This window comes from Coturnix japonica, chromosome 4 (genome assembly GCF_054131305.1).
Source record: "Coturnix japonica strain WE chromosome 4, WE-NBRP24, whole genome shotgun sequence".
Taxonomy (NCBI): Eukaryota; Metazoa; Chordata; class Aves; order Galliformes; family Phasianidae; genus Coturnix; species Coturnix japonica.
Window position 1 is genome coordinate 48185046 of NC_140666.1, and position 16587 is coordinate 48201632.

Sequence of the window (16587 nt, forward strand, 5' to 3'; positions counted from 1 at the left end):
AGGTAAGCAATAGTTGCTTATATGCCCTTCCTTAGTTTAATACAGATCACATTCATTTCAGTTACAATACTTCCATCAAATGCATTTTGGTAACTGCTTCAATTCAACGTTAACACAAATAACAACTGATCAGGGGACTGCTGCACAAACCATCAGCATAATTTTAGCTAGTCAGGAGCTGCATGAATACTGTTACTGTTAAGCTGCTTAAAAATGCTTTTAACCAGATCTCTCTCCCACTACACAGAACACACTCTCAGCGCTAACTGATCACAAAAAAAAGCTGAGTTGGAGCTTAAGAGTTGATCCTGTACCACCTTCTGCAGCAAGCACAACTGCGTAGTTAAATTCACAGTATGGTCTGATATCACCAGTTCTTCACTGGAATATCACTGAACTTTATATGTATATAAGAAAAAAAATTATAAAATAAGAGGTCAGTATTAGATAATGTGATACTAAACCAAGAACTACTTCTCTGTAAAGTTTTTCCCTCATCTTTTAATTCATATACTGTAAACCCTTGTCTACAAAAATTTAACAAACTCAACAGGTAATTTTGCTGCTGACTAAAACATTATTTTTCTCAAAAAAGCAAAAGAAAAAAAAAAAAGAAAACCAACAAAAAAGATATCAGGACAAAATAAATAAAACATAAATTGTCTTTTCCAGGTACAGCTCTGCCACAGTTTGGAATAAGAAGAACTTGACCTGGAACAGATGGTAGAAATTTCTCCATTAAAATCAACACTGTGTAGAGCCAGATAGGCTGTGAGCTTGGTTTGTTTGTTTTTCTTTCAATCTCTTCAAAGAATTTGAAATCAATGTTCCAGTCCCAGGTAAAGCACTTTCATTTCTGAGTATCAAGACAATGATTGCCAAATAATTTTGATTTTATATAAGGATGTTAACAAATAACTGGTAAATAGTGGATAAGAGTAGCTTTGCATGAAATTCAGTTGCTTTAATGATCACAAAAAACAGTGCTTATTAATTCCACTTTTCTTTTAAGATCGCTACTCAGCTATCAGTGCAATTTTTATGACAACAAATTAATTCCATGGCTTAGAAAAACTTTGCCTTTGCTTTAAATCCCTCAACACCGCACTTCAACCCATAAAACAAAAAAAAGTCTTTGACTGTATGACAAAAATGGTGACAGGGATTTTGAGGAATTCATTGCACACATTATCTATGGACAGAAAAGAAAGAATTAAATCAAGGTTATTGTTCTAAAACAAAAAGTAAATTTTACCTGTTAATTTCTAAAATAACTTTTACATCAGTGTAACACACAAGATACTAAGGAACAAAAGAGTAGAGAACATTAACTGCAGCAATTGATATTTATTTCAAATACTGCACATCATCAAAACCAGAAATGCTCCTGACAGAGTCCTGGCATAAAATAACTCTGAATCTATGAATCATTTGTGGTATCTTCAATATGGATCTAGACACATCAATGGATAAACAGACAGTAAAGGAAAGGTGCATGAAGGCATCCTCTAATACCCTCAGTTTGACAACCAGGGATGTTCAGAGGGTACAAGACCAGCGGAGAGCAACTAAGTCCAGACATTCTCCCTAAATACCAAATTCTGCTGAATCTAACAGAGGCAAAACACTTGCCGAGACAGACATAAGTCTGCCTCTATAGGGCATTTCATGTATTCTTATGCTTTAGGCTAGGCCTAGCATGCATTGAAAAAAATTGCAAGTGTGAGTAGTTTCATGTTAAATTTGCTTAGTCACATGCACTGAGTTACTACACATAACCACACTCTCACAAATCTTGCATGACAGTAACAGCTTATTGTTAACAGGTGTAAGCAGCCTGTACAAGATTGTTGCCACATTTCTGATTACTTTGAGAATAATACATCTCATTTCTTTATTAAAAGAAAAAAAAAAAAAAACAAAAAAAACACAGCAGGAAAGAAAGTACTTAAGGATATTAAATATACAGACCATGGTTTATAACTCATGAGATAGCTAGTCTCACTAACTCACTGTGCATGCATGACAGGCAGAAAAACACTTTCAGAGAATAATGAATGCATAGATTAAATAATCATGCATCATCTTGAAACAGGCCTCTAAGAACAGCTTTCATGAGAACTGTGAGGAAGTAAATAACTATGAAATGCCTTCCTCACCCAATTCTCCAATATAAATACAGCAGTTCTTTTAAAGAGGCACTTTAATCATGCTTGTGTTGGACATGCTACAAAATACTCTCCAATCAAGAGACTTGTGAAGTAAGTGGAATTAATCCGGACATGGTGTCCCACATCCGGAAAACTGTGAACACTTCTGGCTCTCCCTTCTCCTTGTTACACAGTCTTAAAGAGAACCTAGGAAGGTATGAAGTCAGATGACCAAAGGTGAGGAACAGCTTCATTAGCAGAAACAGATTATATGTAAAAGAAGGATTGTTAACCTCAAAAAGAGCAACTGAGAAGGAAACTTGATAAAATCACAATTTGTATGAACAGAATCATTCTCTACATTGGTCAGAGTAAGGATGAAGGAGGATTCATACATAACTACCAGGTGTCAAGCTCAAGGCAAATAAAAGGAACAGTTTCTTCAGTTTTGTTCTTGTTTATTTTAAATAAATATGCAAAAAGAACACCTACGTAAACCTTAGTAGAAAAAGCTTTCTTAACAGAAAAAACTGTTGATGTCAAAAGCTTCCATGGGCTCAGTAAGCACCTTGACAATATACAAGAGAAAAGTCAACTGAAACATTTTAAAATTAAAATGAAACAAATAAACAAACAAAAGCATCCCCTCCAACATCACTGAAGACAAGCAAGCCTACAAGCTACCCTGCTGCCAACAGCCTGTAAACATGTAGTGACACTCACCATTTCTTATGCTCAGAAGGAGGTTGTCAAGTAGGTCCTGTAATTTGGCAGGGCCCTGAATGGTAAGGGCATAAATAAAAAGGAAAGAAAAAGTCCAGCCAAAAATCCCAACTAAGAGGTACTGGAAGAGCCAGAAGAGTGGCTGTAGCCAGGTGCACGTTGCCATGGTTGCCTTCTTACTAAAAACAACATGATGAAACTGGGACCATGCAAACATCTCCCCCACTTCTCCTGCCAGTGCCTGCTGACAGATTTTCCAGCTCCAGCTGACCACATAGCAGGAACACACACACACACACTCAGCTCTTTGGGGATCTTCCTGAACTCACTCTGTGGTACACAAAGGAGGAGAATAATCTAAGGGGGGTATGAACCCACTGAGCTATTGCCATGGAATGGTTTGAGGACATATCAGCTGGGTGCTGTGCAACAAGCAACCCACAGGGGATCAGTGAAGCAAGAATGAAACCTTTGGGGATGAGAACTCACTGGATCTGTCTTCCTGCAAGAAGAGATATCCTCTGGCTAAGCGATACCCTTAACCTAGAACAAACTGGGGTGAGAGACTGCTCCTTGTTACATGCTGTGGAAGAGGTCTCCAACATCAACATCACCCTCCACATCATCCTGTCTCATCAGTGGGCATCACTGTGTACATGTAGTGGATGTGCAGCAAGATGGGCAGAGGTTGCTCACACTGAATACCACTGAAAAGGCCTGAAAAAAATCATGCATTTTGTCTGACTCAGTGCAGTCACCATTTTTCTACTCTAATGTTACTTCAACACTCAGAATAAATACCAAAATACCATAAGCTCACTGTTCTTTGAGTAAAGCATCTACTTAAAAGTTCAAAAGAAAAATGCAGATCATCCATCTGTCATAAGAGATGAGGGTTTGAAAATTTCATTAATTTCCTGAAACTGCTGTGCTAAAATATTCAAAGAGTTTCATTACTACAAAGAGCTTTTTTATGCTGTTAATCCAGATTAACCATGACTGTTCAGTTTAGAGTTTGCCTAACTCTTTAGTTCTGCCTCATGAAATAAAGAAGCTATTTCTCTCCTTTGAAGAATGTGGTCCTGGCCTCTGAAAATCCTTCCCCTGTTCCCCAGCTTACTTCCTGATACAAGATCACAGTTTAGTGTGCTTTTACTGTCTCATCAGTCTATTTATGGAAAGAAGCACTCAGAACTCCTCTTCTTGCTCATCCTAACCAACCAGAAGCATGCCCAAATGGAAAGACAATCATTGTCCATCATTATCTTCCTTCCTGGAAAAAGCACTTTTCCATCTTCACTGAACCTACTGTGATTCAACAGTAAAGGCCTGCTGATTATTAGCAAGATTGTATCACTTCTTCCAAATCACAGAATGCTCCAATATTAAAGATAAAGGGTATTAAAAAAACAACATCAGCAACAAAAAACAAAACAACCAATGTAAAAATCAACTCCTCAGTATGAAGAAATGTTGAAATGTTAACAAGAGTGCCTTGACATACATGAATAAAATGAAACATGAAGTAAATGGTCACATTTGTACCGCAGCAGCACTCTGCTGGTTATGCAAGATCTGCTGGGAGTGGGTGGGGTCAAGAGGAAGTCTCAGGGCTCTGCTTTAATTTGGAAACATCTGTCCCTAGGCAAAGGACAAACGTCATTAAGGCACTACCTCAATTTCACTGCTTAGTTTCCTTAGTTATTTATACCATCAACCTAACCCTAAGTAGGAATTCCATGAAGTGATACACACAGTCTCTATGAACAGCCTTGGCAGTAGTACATTGAAAGGCAGTGCAAGTTTCTAGCAATTGTATCTGCTGCCAGAAACAAATATAAATAAGACAATCAGAATGATGGATGTTACTCAATTTGCCTCTTCTAACAAGAAATAGTTGGAATTATGCTCTCTGACAGACAGAGAAACTGGAAGCTCACAGATTTCAGCCTTCAGTATTATACCAGGTAACAGACTATCATTTTAGAGATACAAAATACAAATGCTTTGACTTCCAGAGAGTCCTACTTGTATAGTAACCCCCTTGTCACTGAATTGCAGAAGCTATTACAGTCACAGTTCTCAATACCTAGCAGATGTCAATCAAGAAGAGTGTCAAGGATTTTCTTGGAGCCTTTGCGTTGCTCCAAATGCAAGATTTGCCAAGAAATAGTGATTTTGATTTATTTATTTTTAATACATACCAAAAGGATAGCCAAGCATTGAAAGCTAAGTTGTTAAAGCACGTTCCCCTTTAAAGCCTGTTTTGGTTTAGGCTTTCCTTAAATAATGAGCCATTGTGAAATTTTTCTTAACTCCATGTTCCTATAATGCATACGCAGCACAAATTGAGACCACCTATACATGCCAGATCCTGCAGCTCCATCATTATTAGAGAACTTTTAAATACTGTTAAGTCTAATTTAAATTCACAGATCCAAATCTCAGTGCTTACGACTCCTTGGGCACAAGAACAGTTTTGTAGTGTTGTCCACTTGGGCTCGCTTTGAGTTCCAGGAGTGGCCATAAAAGGAAGCTCATGCAAGCTGTCTTCAGCTGCTTCATCAGCAGGAATCCTGCAAAAACAGGACTCCAAGCAGGGAGCAGAAACACAAATCTCAACATCTGCTGACAGCATATCTCACACAACCACCATCAGCTTTTCCCCACATCACTGTGTAGCTTACTTTGAAGTAATGAAGGTTAAGCTGCCTATGTGGAAAGAAGGACATGGCTCTTACCTCTATTAGAATGATATTACAGCTCTGGCAAATCAACATTTTACCTGCAAGTGATAACTCAACCTTTGTTTCTCTGTCATAAACATTTCTGCAGCAAACTACAAAGGTTACTACCAGTTGCGCCTCTCCTGAACAGTTAGAAAAACAAAAGAACACACCCATGGGAAACAAATAATAAATAAACATATCACAGAATGAATATAGAGCAGCTAACAATGTGTGGAGTTCCACCTGGCCAGTTTTTCTTTTAGATGTCAATGTTGGGATGCAACAAGCACACTGTGGGCAGCTGTAGTAGCCTACCACAAATGCAAGAAGGTCTCCTGAATTCTGCGGTTAAATAAAGTTGAAGAATAGCTAGAGACTAATTTTGCTCCTTCTGAATGATTGCTAGCAGGACATCTACTGTTTCTGGCCATCTTTTCAAGTGCTGGAAATTTTCTTGCACACGCACGTAGAGGGCTACAGATCTCATTTGGAAAATAACTGAGGAAGATATGAAGCACTACAGCTGTTAAAAGAAGTGATCTCTCTGAGAACTGAGCACAATTCTTGAATAAAGAAAGCTAAAAAATATGAAACCATTTTACAGTGTAAAGCACTTTGCTCTGGATGATACAGACAGTGACTGATTCTTGAAATTACGTGTGTATTTCACAACACAGATGTAAGCAGGCAAGGTAACAGAGGGGCTGTAACACCTACAAATCAAACACAAACACCCTGTGCCCTGCTCCCCAGAATAGCCTTCTGGCATCTTCCAAGGCTTCTCCAAGCTCTTTGTCAGTATTTTCTCCAGAACAAAAAGCCCTGCTCTCCTATATGAAGAACGGGATGCAAAAAACCTCCAATGGGATTCAGGATGACAGCAGTATCAGATAACTCAGGTACTTTTGCAAACTATCATTTTTCCTTGACGTTCACCCCAACCAGTGTACACGCAAGTACATCCAGAAGAGATGTTGTGTCAGCACCTTTTTTTTTTCCCAGGAAGACAACGCATTATGTAGGAAGAAGACAAAAAGAGAAGTCATACACACTTGGGGAGAATTACAGTCTAGCTGAAATCTGCTAACTACTATTATTCTTATTTCTAGTTGCCATTAGATGTTTTTCCTATGCTTTTTGTCTTCTTTTTTAGTGAACTTTATTACTCTTGGTTACTTTGCTTACTGGAGCATCTTACCAAAGCATTTACTCACGCTATTGGCAATTGCAGTCTAAATACTACTCGGGAGTTACAGCCTTATTAGACAAACTAAGAAATTTCAAAATAAAAGGACAAATGACTCAGAAACTAGAGAGACTGACATCACCATTATTACAATACATGACTAGAACAGCAAATGACTTACAGTTCAGATATTTCCTAACTGAAATCTGAAAAGCAAACAAAGGGGGGGGGGGGGGGGAATACCACAATGCATTACTATGAGGGCTGATCTTAAAGTAATGCCCTTCTATTGTCAGAGTTGGATGCTGTTGGTATGGCAGTAGAGAATGAGCCTTCCCACCAACAGCCCATTACATGTTAATTGCCATGAGGCAAAAGGCAGCAGAGGGGCAGTCTGATAGAATGTCATCTGACATGGAAATGCATAAGAAGTAAAACTGCGGAACTGAATTCCGCCACGCAGAATAAAAAACAGCACCCACTGACATTCAATGAAACTTGCTGAATGTTTTTGGAGGCCAAACAGTGCATGTGAGTACAGTGAGGCAGTGGGTAGTGTGTGTCAGCAGTGGTGACAGCAATGAGAAAGACAAGCCATGTTCCAGCCTAGCTGTCACACTACAAAATGAAGAGCATCTTGATCAGCTGGTCCACACAAATCAGAGGGCTATGACCAGGGAACTGTGTAAGGAGCTGAATATCAGCTTCAATGCATTGGAAACAATGGTGGCAATGTTGAGATATTGCAAAATTTGCACCAGGTGGGTTCCATGAATACTCACACAGGAACAAAAAGAACAGTGCATGCAAGTTAATCAGGATCTGTTGAACCAATACAGGGCTGAAGGTGACAGCTTCCTGGATCGCATCATTAACAGTGACAAAATCTAGTGTTAACACCACAACCTGGAGTCAAAACAACAGTCTATGAAGTAGCAACACACAAATTTCCCATCACAGAAAAAGTACAAGACACAGCCTTCAGCGGATAAAGCATGAGATAGGAAAAAGGTGATCCTTCTGTATTCCCACAAACCCAGACAACCCACCATCTCTGACTGCTGCATCGTGCTGCTGAGTAAGCTGAAAACTGGGAACTTCCAGAGTCAGGCCAGAGAGGATGACAGCCTTTCTCTTGCAATTGTAAAACAGTGGGTCACCTCCACTGATGCACATTTTTGCAAGAGTGGCATGCAGGCACTAGTTCCCCTCTTCTGAAAATGTATAGTTAATGGTGGTGACCATGTTACAGAAGAGCATTTTGATACGAGAGTTTGCTCTATCTATCAAATAGTGCTCTGTTGCAGTTTACATGGGAATGACCTACATGTTATGGCACAAGAAAACCTATTGGTGACAAACATAAAACCCTTCATATTAGAAAAACAAGCTGACAAATTCCTACATAATAAGAATTCAACAACAGCCTAGGATCTCCCTAAGCTATCAATGTTTTAAATAAAAAGCCTGCTGCAATTAACACATCTGCACAAAAGACAGTAATTGCTGCATATATGAACGAAGGGGAATTTGCTACTACATATCATTCAGATGAAAAAATCAGGGTGAAAATCCTCCCTCCCTCGCCCCATCAGCAGTAAATAACAGGTCAATTAATTACAACTATCCTAGCCATCAAAGAAAATTCAAGACCTTAAATTCTTAAGCAACTTTGAAAGAGCCTGCATCTTTCAAATAACAATCTTACTTGGCATTTCTTATAATTTATTCTACAAACAGCTGCAGCACATTTTTTATATTAAACAAGGATATTAAAGTTGATAGGATACCAATCTGACTTCATATGGATTTCCTTTGTTCCGAGCATTTTGTTTTAATGAATCACTAACCACATTCCAAAAAGCAGCAGCTGAGCATGAGGTTCTAGACAGACTTCCTATTCTGGATGCAGACTATCAATAGGAGATGACTGTTACCTCCACTCTAGCTACAACAGCAAAACCAGCTAGTCTGGGTTTATTTTTTCTAAAATAAATGAGCATACACACCCTGAAATAACATGTAAAAGCTTAACATACATTGAACCTAAATGATCTTAAGAATAATATTTTTGAAGGGATGTTTCTGTAATCCTCCAAATACTACAGTTAGTTAAAATAATACCTAAAGCTTTTTAGAGCCTCCAAAAATGCACTTATTTGTCTGCATCAATCCTGTGAAAACCCTCACAGACACATAAGCATTCTTACTCAAGACACCAAGGAATGTACATACTTACACCAAGAGCTAGAAAAAGTGCCATGAGCTCTTGGAGCTTAGCGCTGCACTCTTCTCACAGAAAAGGATAGGCAAAAGCTGAACAATTTCACTTGCAGAAGCTTTTCTCAGTCTTCACGGTAAGTTCTATTATATTACTTAATTTCACCCAGGTGATACAAACCATGTCTCTAAAAATACAGCATCTTTGCATGAACATCTGAAAAGAGAGTGACCATGTTTCTAAAAAGGAAAGTTGCAAGAGACAAAATATTAACAGCAGGGATAAAAAGATAATGTTCTCCCTGCCTCCTCATCTTAGCTCTGCTTGATCACTAGGCATGAGGTTCATGAAAAGTAACAGTGCTTCAGCAGGGCGTAAAGCTTGCCTTCATCTCTTAACAGCACATGGAGCATCAAGGCACATGCTCCATAAACTCAGAGGTGGCCTTGGTACTGTGGGTTTGAGATTACACCACCAGGATGGAAAGAAAGGAAGAAATCTCAGAAACTATCAGACTGCTTTTCCTCCCACTCCAACACTAACAGCATTTGAACTCCATTAGCCACCAACTAGAAGCATTTCATGATTTGATCAGGTTTACAGTAAAAAGATGGTGATAAAGTTACCTCTCATCTAAGACAGCATCCAAGGTAGATGGAGCTCACCAAGATAAATAGACCACATAAGCACATCTATTTTCATTGATGAAAAGCAAATCACAAAACCTGTTCTGGATTGCCATCTGCACAGAGAGGCTCCATTATAACTTTCAGGGATGAACCTCAGAACTCTCAAATATAACGAAATTTTATTTTGCTATTCCTATTGTAATGCAAAACTAAGAATCCTTCAGTATTTACAAACTCATGTGGAACAGCTGACCAACACTGCCTTTGTCTGGTCACCTAATCCCAAAGGTCTGACTGCACAGCAAAAGAAGGTGTGACTGAAACAAGCCCTGCTTGCTATGTCACTATCTTCTTTCCCGCTATTGTTACCACATTACAGTTACCACTATTGTTACCATAATAACCTATTCCTGCTATTGTTACCATAATCCCATTAATTCAGTCTAGGTACATGCCACTGTCAAGCTTCTATTTCAATAACCCAGGAATTTCAGTTCATACCCAGAACGCCCATGTAGCCCCTTCAGCTCCCTTTGAAGCTTACAACAAACAATAAGGTATTATTATTAAGAATATATTGACTTCCTGGGTAGATAGTGAGTACCCATTGCACGTTCCCAGTTCCTAAAGCTTGCATGAGCATAAGGCACTGAGAACAAGTCCATGTGCCAGGTAGTGGTGCCAGCTGTGCAGGCTTCTGTGTGCTGGGAGAAATCCCTCATGGTGCAGGAAATCCAAGAGAAAATATTTATGGTCATGATGTGTTCCCATCCTGCTGCTCAGACAGATCATCTGAGAATTATTAATCTGGGTCCTGTCATCTCATCAAATAATGAACTTTACCCTTTGGCTGAGAGATGAAAAAGAAGGTGGGGGGGAAGGGTGGAGGAGGTAGTGCTGTACACACTTATCAGTGCCCAGTTGCAGCACAGCATGCCCCTGCAAGAGCTATAAATAATAAGTTCATCACATCTATCTGTAACACTTCCAGGCTGCACATCTCCAGGATATTAACATATAACATTTACACACCTGCATAAAAACACAATACTCAATTTTCCACCTGGATGTTTCTGCCTCTTATGTTGGAGTATCCTCAGCATCATCCAAACTCTAGAAAAACATTCCTACAGCTGAACTGAACTTCTTAAAATAGGAGTAAAGAGGAATACAGATGTTGTGCCAAGAATTGACCCAAGATGCTGTATGACCCGCACTCAGGTACTAACTAACATGCTATCACAGGAATGGGTAGATGGTTGGATTGAATGACCTTGCTGGTCTTTCCAACCTTAATGATTCTGTGATTCTATTCAGCACTGTAGGTGGAGAAGTAAAAATAGGAACCACAGCAGCCTCAAATACAAGTGATCATGCATTTTTCATTCAAGTTCAGAAAGTTCAACTACTGACTTCTTACTGACAATATAATCACATTTTCCTTGAAACAATTACTTACAGTTTACTTATTTAATCCTATCTAATCACTTCAGACAGCCATCCTATGTTCCCTCATTGCAGGAACAAATATGCATAATACTCACTCCCCCAAACAGTTCCAGCAAAGGCAACAAACCCACAGCTGAAGACTTCCAACATGACAAAGCCTTCTGGGATGCAGTCTCTCTCATTCTCCACTGCTCTCCATTAGTCAGGCACAAAAACATTTTCCTGCTAATACAGTGGTTCAACACATGCTGTCACACTCCCTGCCCTGTCTCCTGACCTTTCCTTCTTCAGCTTGCTCACAGCTCCCTTCTTTACAGTGAACACTTGCACTTCTACACTGTTCCCTACAGCAGCAGCTCCAAAAGGCTCTAGACTCCCTTCAAGAAACACAATGACCATCTACAGTGCATGCATAGATTGGAACACAGCATCACTTAGGAGAATTTCTCCACAATCAGCTGCTCTGCCTCTGCCCCGTAGATACACACCTTGGCCAGTTTTCATGCTTCCCACCTTTTTAGCACAAGCTCTTCTGGGGATTGGCAACTCAAACACAGGCTTCACTCACTAAATAACTGGCTTATTATAGTCATGGACTGTAGAGAGTTGAAGTATCTTTACCTTTTTGTAAGTTTTGCCTTTCTTATAAATAGTTTGAGTGATAAGAGTGAGCTGCTGGCTTGATTTTGTATTCCTATTTTTAAACACTTCACTTTGAAGAGTGCTGGATAAACGTTTAAGCAATACGATTACTGATAGCACGCTAGCATTTAGAAAATTACAATGTAAGCATTCAACTCTAAATAAAACGTTAGGAGAGAGACTAAGTAACCTTTTCCAGTGCACAACAGTACTTAAGATGCACAAATTCTGAGAACAACGTATGGTCTGTGGCAGTCTAGATATCAGAAACACACGTACAACTAACACACGCTATCAGAACTTCCCACATAGCTTCTGTACAATCTCCCTTATTTCTGTTCAGTAAAACAAACAGCACTGGTACAGTCAACTTGTTTCTCCAACCAGACCAAAAATAGTACTGCTAACCTAGAAAAAAGCAATCAGAATATCAGCTTAGCTTTTAATCCACACACTCCACCTCCCAAGCGAATAATGAATGAGCTGGGTCATGATCGCCCTCAGAAAGCACGTCGAAAATCTCCAAAACAATGAGCCGAGGGTAAGGGCTGCTATGGAGCTCAGACATCAAAGGTGCACCTAACAATGTCACATGCTTATGCTCCACATGCTGGGCATCGTTTTTACGCGACATATATAGCAGGAACAGCAAAACCACAGCGCTTGCTGAAAGGTACTCCAGCGCTAAGCCACAAAACTTTCTACGCAAATAGAAGTTAGCACAGACTTGTGGGCATCTGTGGCTGCTAAATGAGGGTTTGAGCAAAACCTTAACCATGTGCTTAGACAGAAATTTCAGCCCAAGGTGTCACGTTACACCTTTTGTAACTGTCACGCAGCAGTTTGTCATCTAAAGCGGCAGTAACTCCCACAGACTTTTCAACAAACGGCATCGTCCCCCCCATTCCCCCCGCTACTTCACCCTCCAGCCCTTTCTCCGGCTCCTCGCACCTCGCCGCACCCCGGGCCCATATCTGCCTTACGCGGGGAGCGCCGGGGAAGGCACGGCTGCACCCCCGGCAGTGGGGCAGCAACGGAGCTGCCGGTCAGGTGTTCCGCATTTCTGAAGAAATCCGGGGATTCTCTTTTATTTTCCAGCAACCCTGTATCACGAGATTTTTTTTTTTCTTTTTCATTTTATTTCTTTTCCCCCTTCAGTAAATCCCCACTCTTAAGGTCTCCTCTCCCAACTCTACTTCCCCAATAGAATTTCCAAGGCGGAGCGGAGCCGCACGCCCGGAGCGGCTTACCTTGGGTTCCCCGGCACCGGGCTCCTCCTCGTAGTAGCCGTGCCCGGACTCGTAGGCGGCGGCGACGGGCGGCTGCCGGGGTCCCAGGAGCACGGCGCCAGCAGCGAGGCAGCAGCCCAGGGAGAGCATCTCCAGCAAGTGCATTGTGCGGAGATGGCAGAGCGGAGCGGGGCCGCGGGGCAGCCGCAGGAATGCGGGCACAATTCCGAGGCTCCTTCTTTTCCTTTTCTCTCCCCCCCCCCACCCCTTTCTTTTGCTGTCCTCACCCCCCTCCCTCCCCTCGCAATATCCAAGGCAGTAAAATCCGCGGGATGGAGAAGATGCGACGGCGGCAGCAGCTCCCAGACGCCTGCAGGGGAGCTCCCAGCCTCTTTGCAAATTCTCACCGAAGTTATCCGGACTTTGCCAGGTAAAAAACCCACCAGGAAACCGGACATCCGAGGCTGCGCTCGCTCGGGAGCGGTGGAAAGCGCAGAGAGAAGGAGGAGGAGGAGGAGGGAGAGGAAGGAGGGAAGCAGGACCCAGTGGCCGCTCGCAGCCGGCGCCCTCCCGCGGGGCCCGGCCCGGCCCGGCGGCTGCGCGGCGCGGAGCGCTCGGCCGGGGGCTGCGCGGCGCCTGGGGCTGCGCGGCGGCGGGCGCGGGGGCCGCGCATGGCGAAAGCGCCCTCTGCCTGCGGCTCCGAGAGGCGGGAGGGGCCGCCCTTCCTCCTCCTCCTCCTCCTCCTCCTCCTGCTCGTGCTGCTGCCGCCTGCCGCCGGCGGTGCGGAGCGGGATGCCGGTGGTCAAGCAGAGCCCGGCTCGTCCAGGCCCAAGAGAAAAAGCAGGACCGGGACCTCGAGGGGAAATCAAAGATCTCGAAGGGCAGTCAATCAGCTAAGAAATCTGCTGCGAAACGGCCTGATGAAGTTAGTTAAAACGCTCTCTGAAGCCCGTATGAAATCGTGCAAGATTTCTTTAACCCTAATCAGATCCTCGTCGAGCAGTGGTGGCCCCTCTGAGTCAGTGAAACATTTTGTCACATTAAAACATAGTACCCCCAAAAGCACCCTCCTGCTGATCACTGACAGCTTGGAGCTGGTCCCGAGCAGACGTTCCACGCCGTTCAGAGCCCAAAATAAACAGCACAGATGCTGCGCTCCACTGAGACCGTGACTGAAAGTAATGTGTACAAGAAGAAAAAAAAAAGTTAAACCACAACAAATTGCACATTGCTTATTAAGTAACAGAACAGCCCGCTCAAATCTCAGCTATGCAAACGGAAGCATTCCTTGTACTAGCAGTGATGTGACAGTATTGGTGAAACATGTAAACGTTAGAAAAGCTTTTGAAATCATTCTGCATCGCCTTTAAACATTGTTTAGTACCATGGCTGTATGGGAACGCGCTGTGTGGGCAGAGCCCTGGCTGCTCGGGCTGGCTGCTGGCAGCCTGCTCACATTACACTGCTCCTGCTCCTCCGAGTCCCATTCTGTGATCGCTCAGGAGCAGCGCCCCAGGGGTTACACAACCAGAGGTCCCTAGCAGGCGTGTAGGCGCCTTCTGTGCCGTCTGTGCTACTCCTTATCACTTTCAAGATGGCACTTCATCTTCCTGCTACACACAGCGATTATTCTGACTCAAGGAAGAAGTAATCATTTCATTTGCAACGGGAATGTTTAAAGCTGCTTTCATAGTTACTCCAAAGTTATTGAAGCACTAACAATTGTTTTAAACATCTTCACAACATTGCAAAGCAATGAAGAGAAGACCAGGCTAGAAGTTAAGCAGAACAGCTATGATGTTATAAAATAGCATAAATACATTATGAAGCCTATTGTTCTTCAATGGAACCTTGCAGTGCTGTGGATCAAAGCACAGGATTAAAGCCAAATTGCATGCTGCAGGATGCTAAGACCCTCTACACAGAAATGCAGCATCACTGGCTTGAGTTCTAGCATTACAGACCAGTGTAGAAAATGACAAAATCACGCAGTTTTATTTCAGCGACAGTCTGTCATGCAAGGAGCACCTCTTGGACACTAAATCCCAAAACAAAACTGTACGTGCTGTACTATCACAGCATCAGCTGGCTTCACTGTCTATTTTCCACTTCAGTAACACTCTCTCCCTTTTCCCCTTGATTCACAGAAATCCTTAATAGCATCAAATACATCTGCATGAGAGAACATTTCCACCAGTTACACTGCAAATCAAGTTTAAAGTGTAATGACCAGACACTCACAATCAGGCATCACAGGGCCTCAAGTCACAGCCTAAGCATAAGGGTTTTCAGAAATAAGAAGCATCATAGATTTCAGCCACCTTCAGTTTACAAATGACTAGTCCACTGCCTTTAAAGATTTCCATCAGTGCAGACTGTATTTCTTTAAGGCCCATTAAAAACGGGAAACTTTAAAGTTTTTCTGATTTAGAATCCCCCTTCCCATCTCCCTCCCCCCCTCCCTCCCCCCATCATCACCTTGTGATTAATATTCTTTCTCTTGTCTTCAAGTTAAGCAGAAGCTACTGTACTATGGAGATAACAAGTTCTAAGCAGCACTTCATACTCTTGGCAGAGAATTGACCCTATAAACACAAATGACTACAGAGATATCCATAATGGTGTAAAAGTACAATTCTAGGCCTTGCCTGGTTATGTTTTAAATAGTAGCAATAATAGCTACTACTGGAAAAGAAATGAAGTTTTTGATATCAGACATAAAATTTCTTCAGATGAATTCTCCAGGTCTTGTTTTAAAATTGCATTAAATTATACAGAATTCATTCTGAAGGTGAAGCTAACATAACACGCATCTGTGAAGCACATTCTTCTACAGCACTGAGATATACCTGATATATTCAGCGGATACACATCAATACCTGCTTTCTTTTTATCTCCACTCCATAGCAATGCAAGAAGTCAGAGAGGAACCACTAGAAGAAATGTGAGCTGAGCACTGGGAACAGGAAAGCATCAACAGCAGCAATAAAATCAGTAGCATGCTGTTGTAATTTGGTTTATTTGTGTACTGTGGAGTTTGCTTATTTAAGATGTCTCAGCATTGAAAAATAAGCTGCTAAAGGTTTTCCTTTCAGGATGCCATTTAAATATTTGTCTTTGATTCAAATCAATCTCTCTTACACTCTCCTCTTAAACAGACAGAGTCCGAGAGTTAAAACGGCAGATAGCACGGTTTGCTTTTGTTTCAGTGCACAGATCTTTACTGGTGAATGTCAGTGGAACATATTTTTAAAGTAAATATCAGAGATAGAATATTTTTTCCCAAATGCAGCATCTCAGAAGACTCAGAAATTGCAGCTCTATAGTCATTCCAAGGAATTAAGTACTTTCATACACTTGGTCCTAAACTCCCTTCTAGCATCGACTCTCCCTTTATTACTCCAAGTCTTAAAAGCATGGAAGAAAAAATTATTGATCAATATCCTAAATATCAAAGTCCATTGTAAAAATACTGCTAATAAGCCTGATATGTATATAGAAAAAAATTCAGGTTCAGTGTCAAACTACCAGAACAGCTGACCACTAATAAACTTTTTGCCAACTGAACCTTTAAATCCTATATATTTTTCTTATCCATTTTCTATAACTAGCCTATAGAAGAGAACACT

The 16587-nt window shown here is 41.5% G+C and overlaps 1 protein-coding gene across 2 annotated transcripts in view; it reads right to left on the reverse strand.

Moving 5' to 3' along the window:
• Positions 1–13123, reverse strand: part of VEGFC (vascular endothelial growth factor C) — a 60383-nt gene extending 47260 nt beyond the window's left edge. For both annotated transcript variants that reach the window (XM_085545133.1, XM_015861810.3), the window contains exon 1: positions 12980–13123. In XM_085545133.1, coding sequence (XP_085401259.1) covers positions 12980–13123 — 144 coding nt within the window. The remainder of the gene's footprint in view (positions 1–12979) is intronic.
• Positions 13124–16587: the final 3464 nt, after the last annotated feature.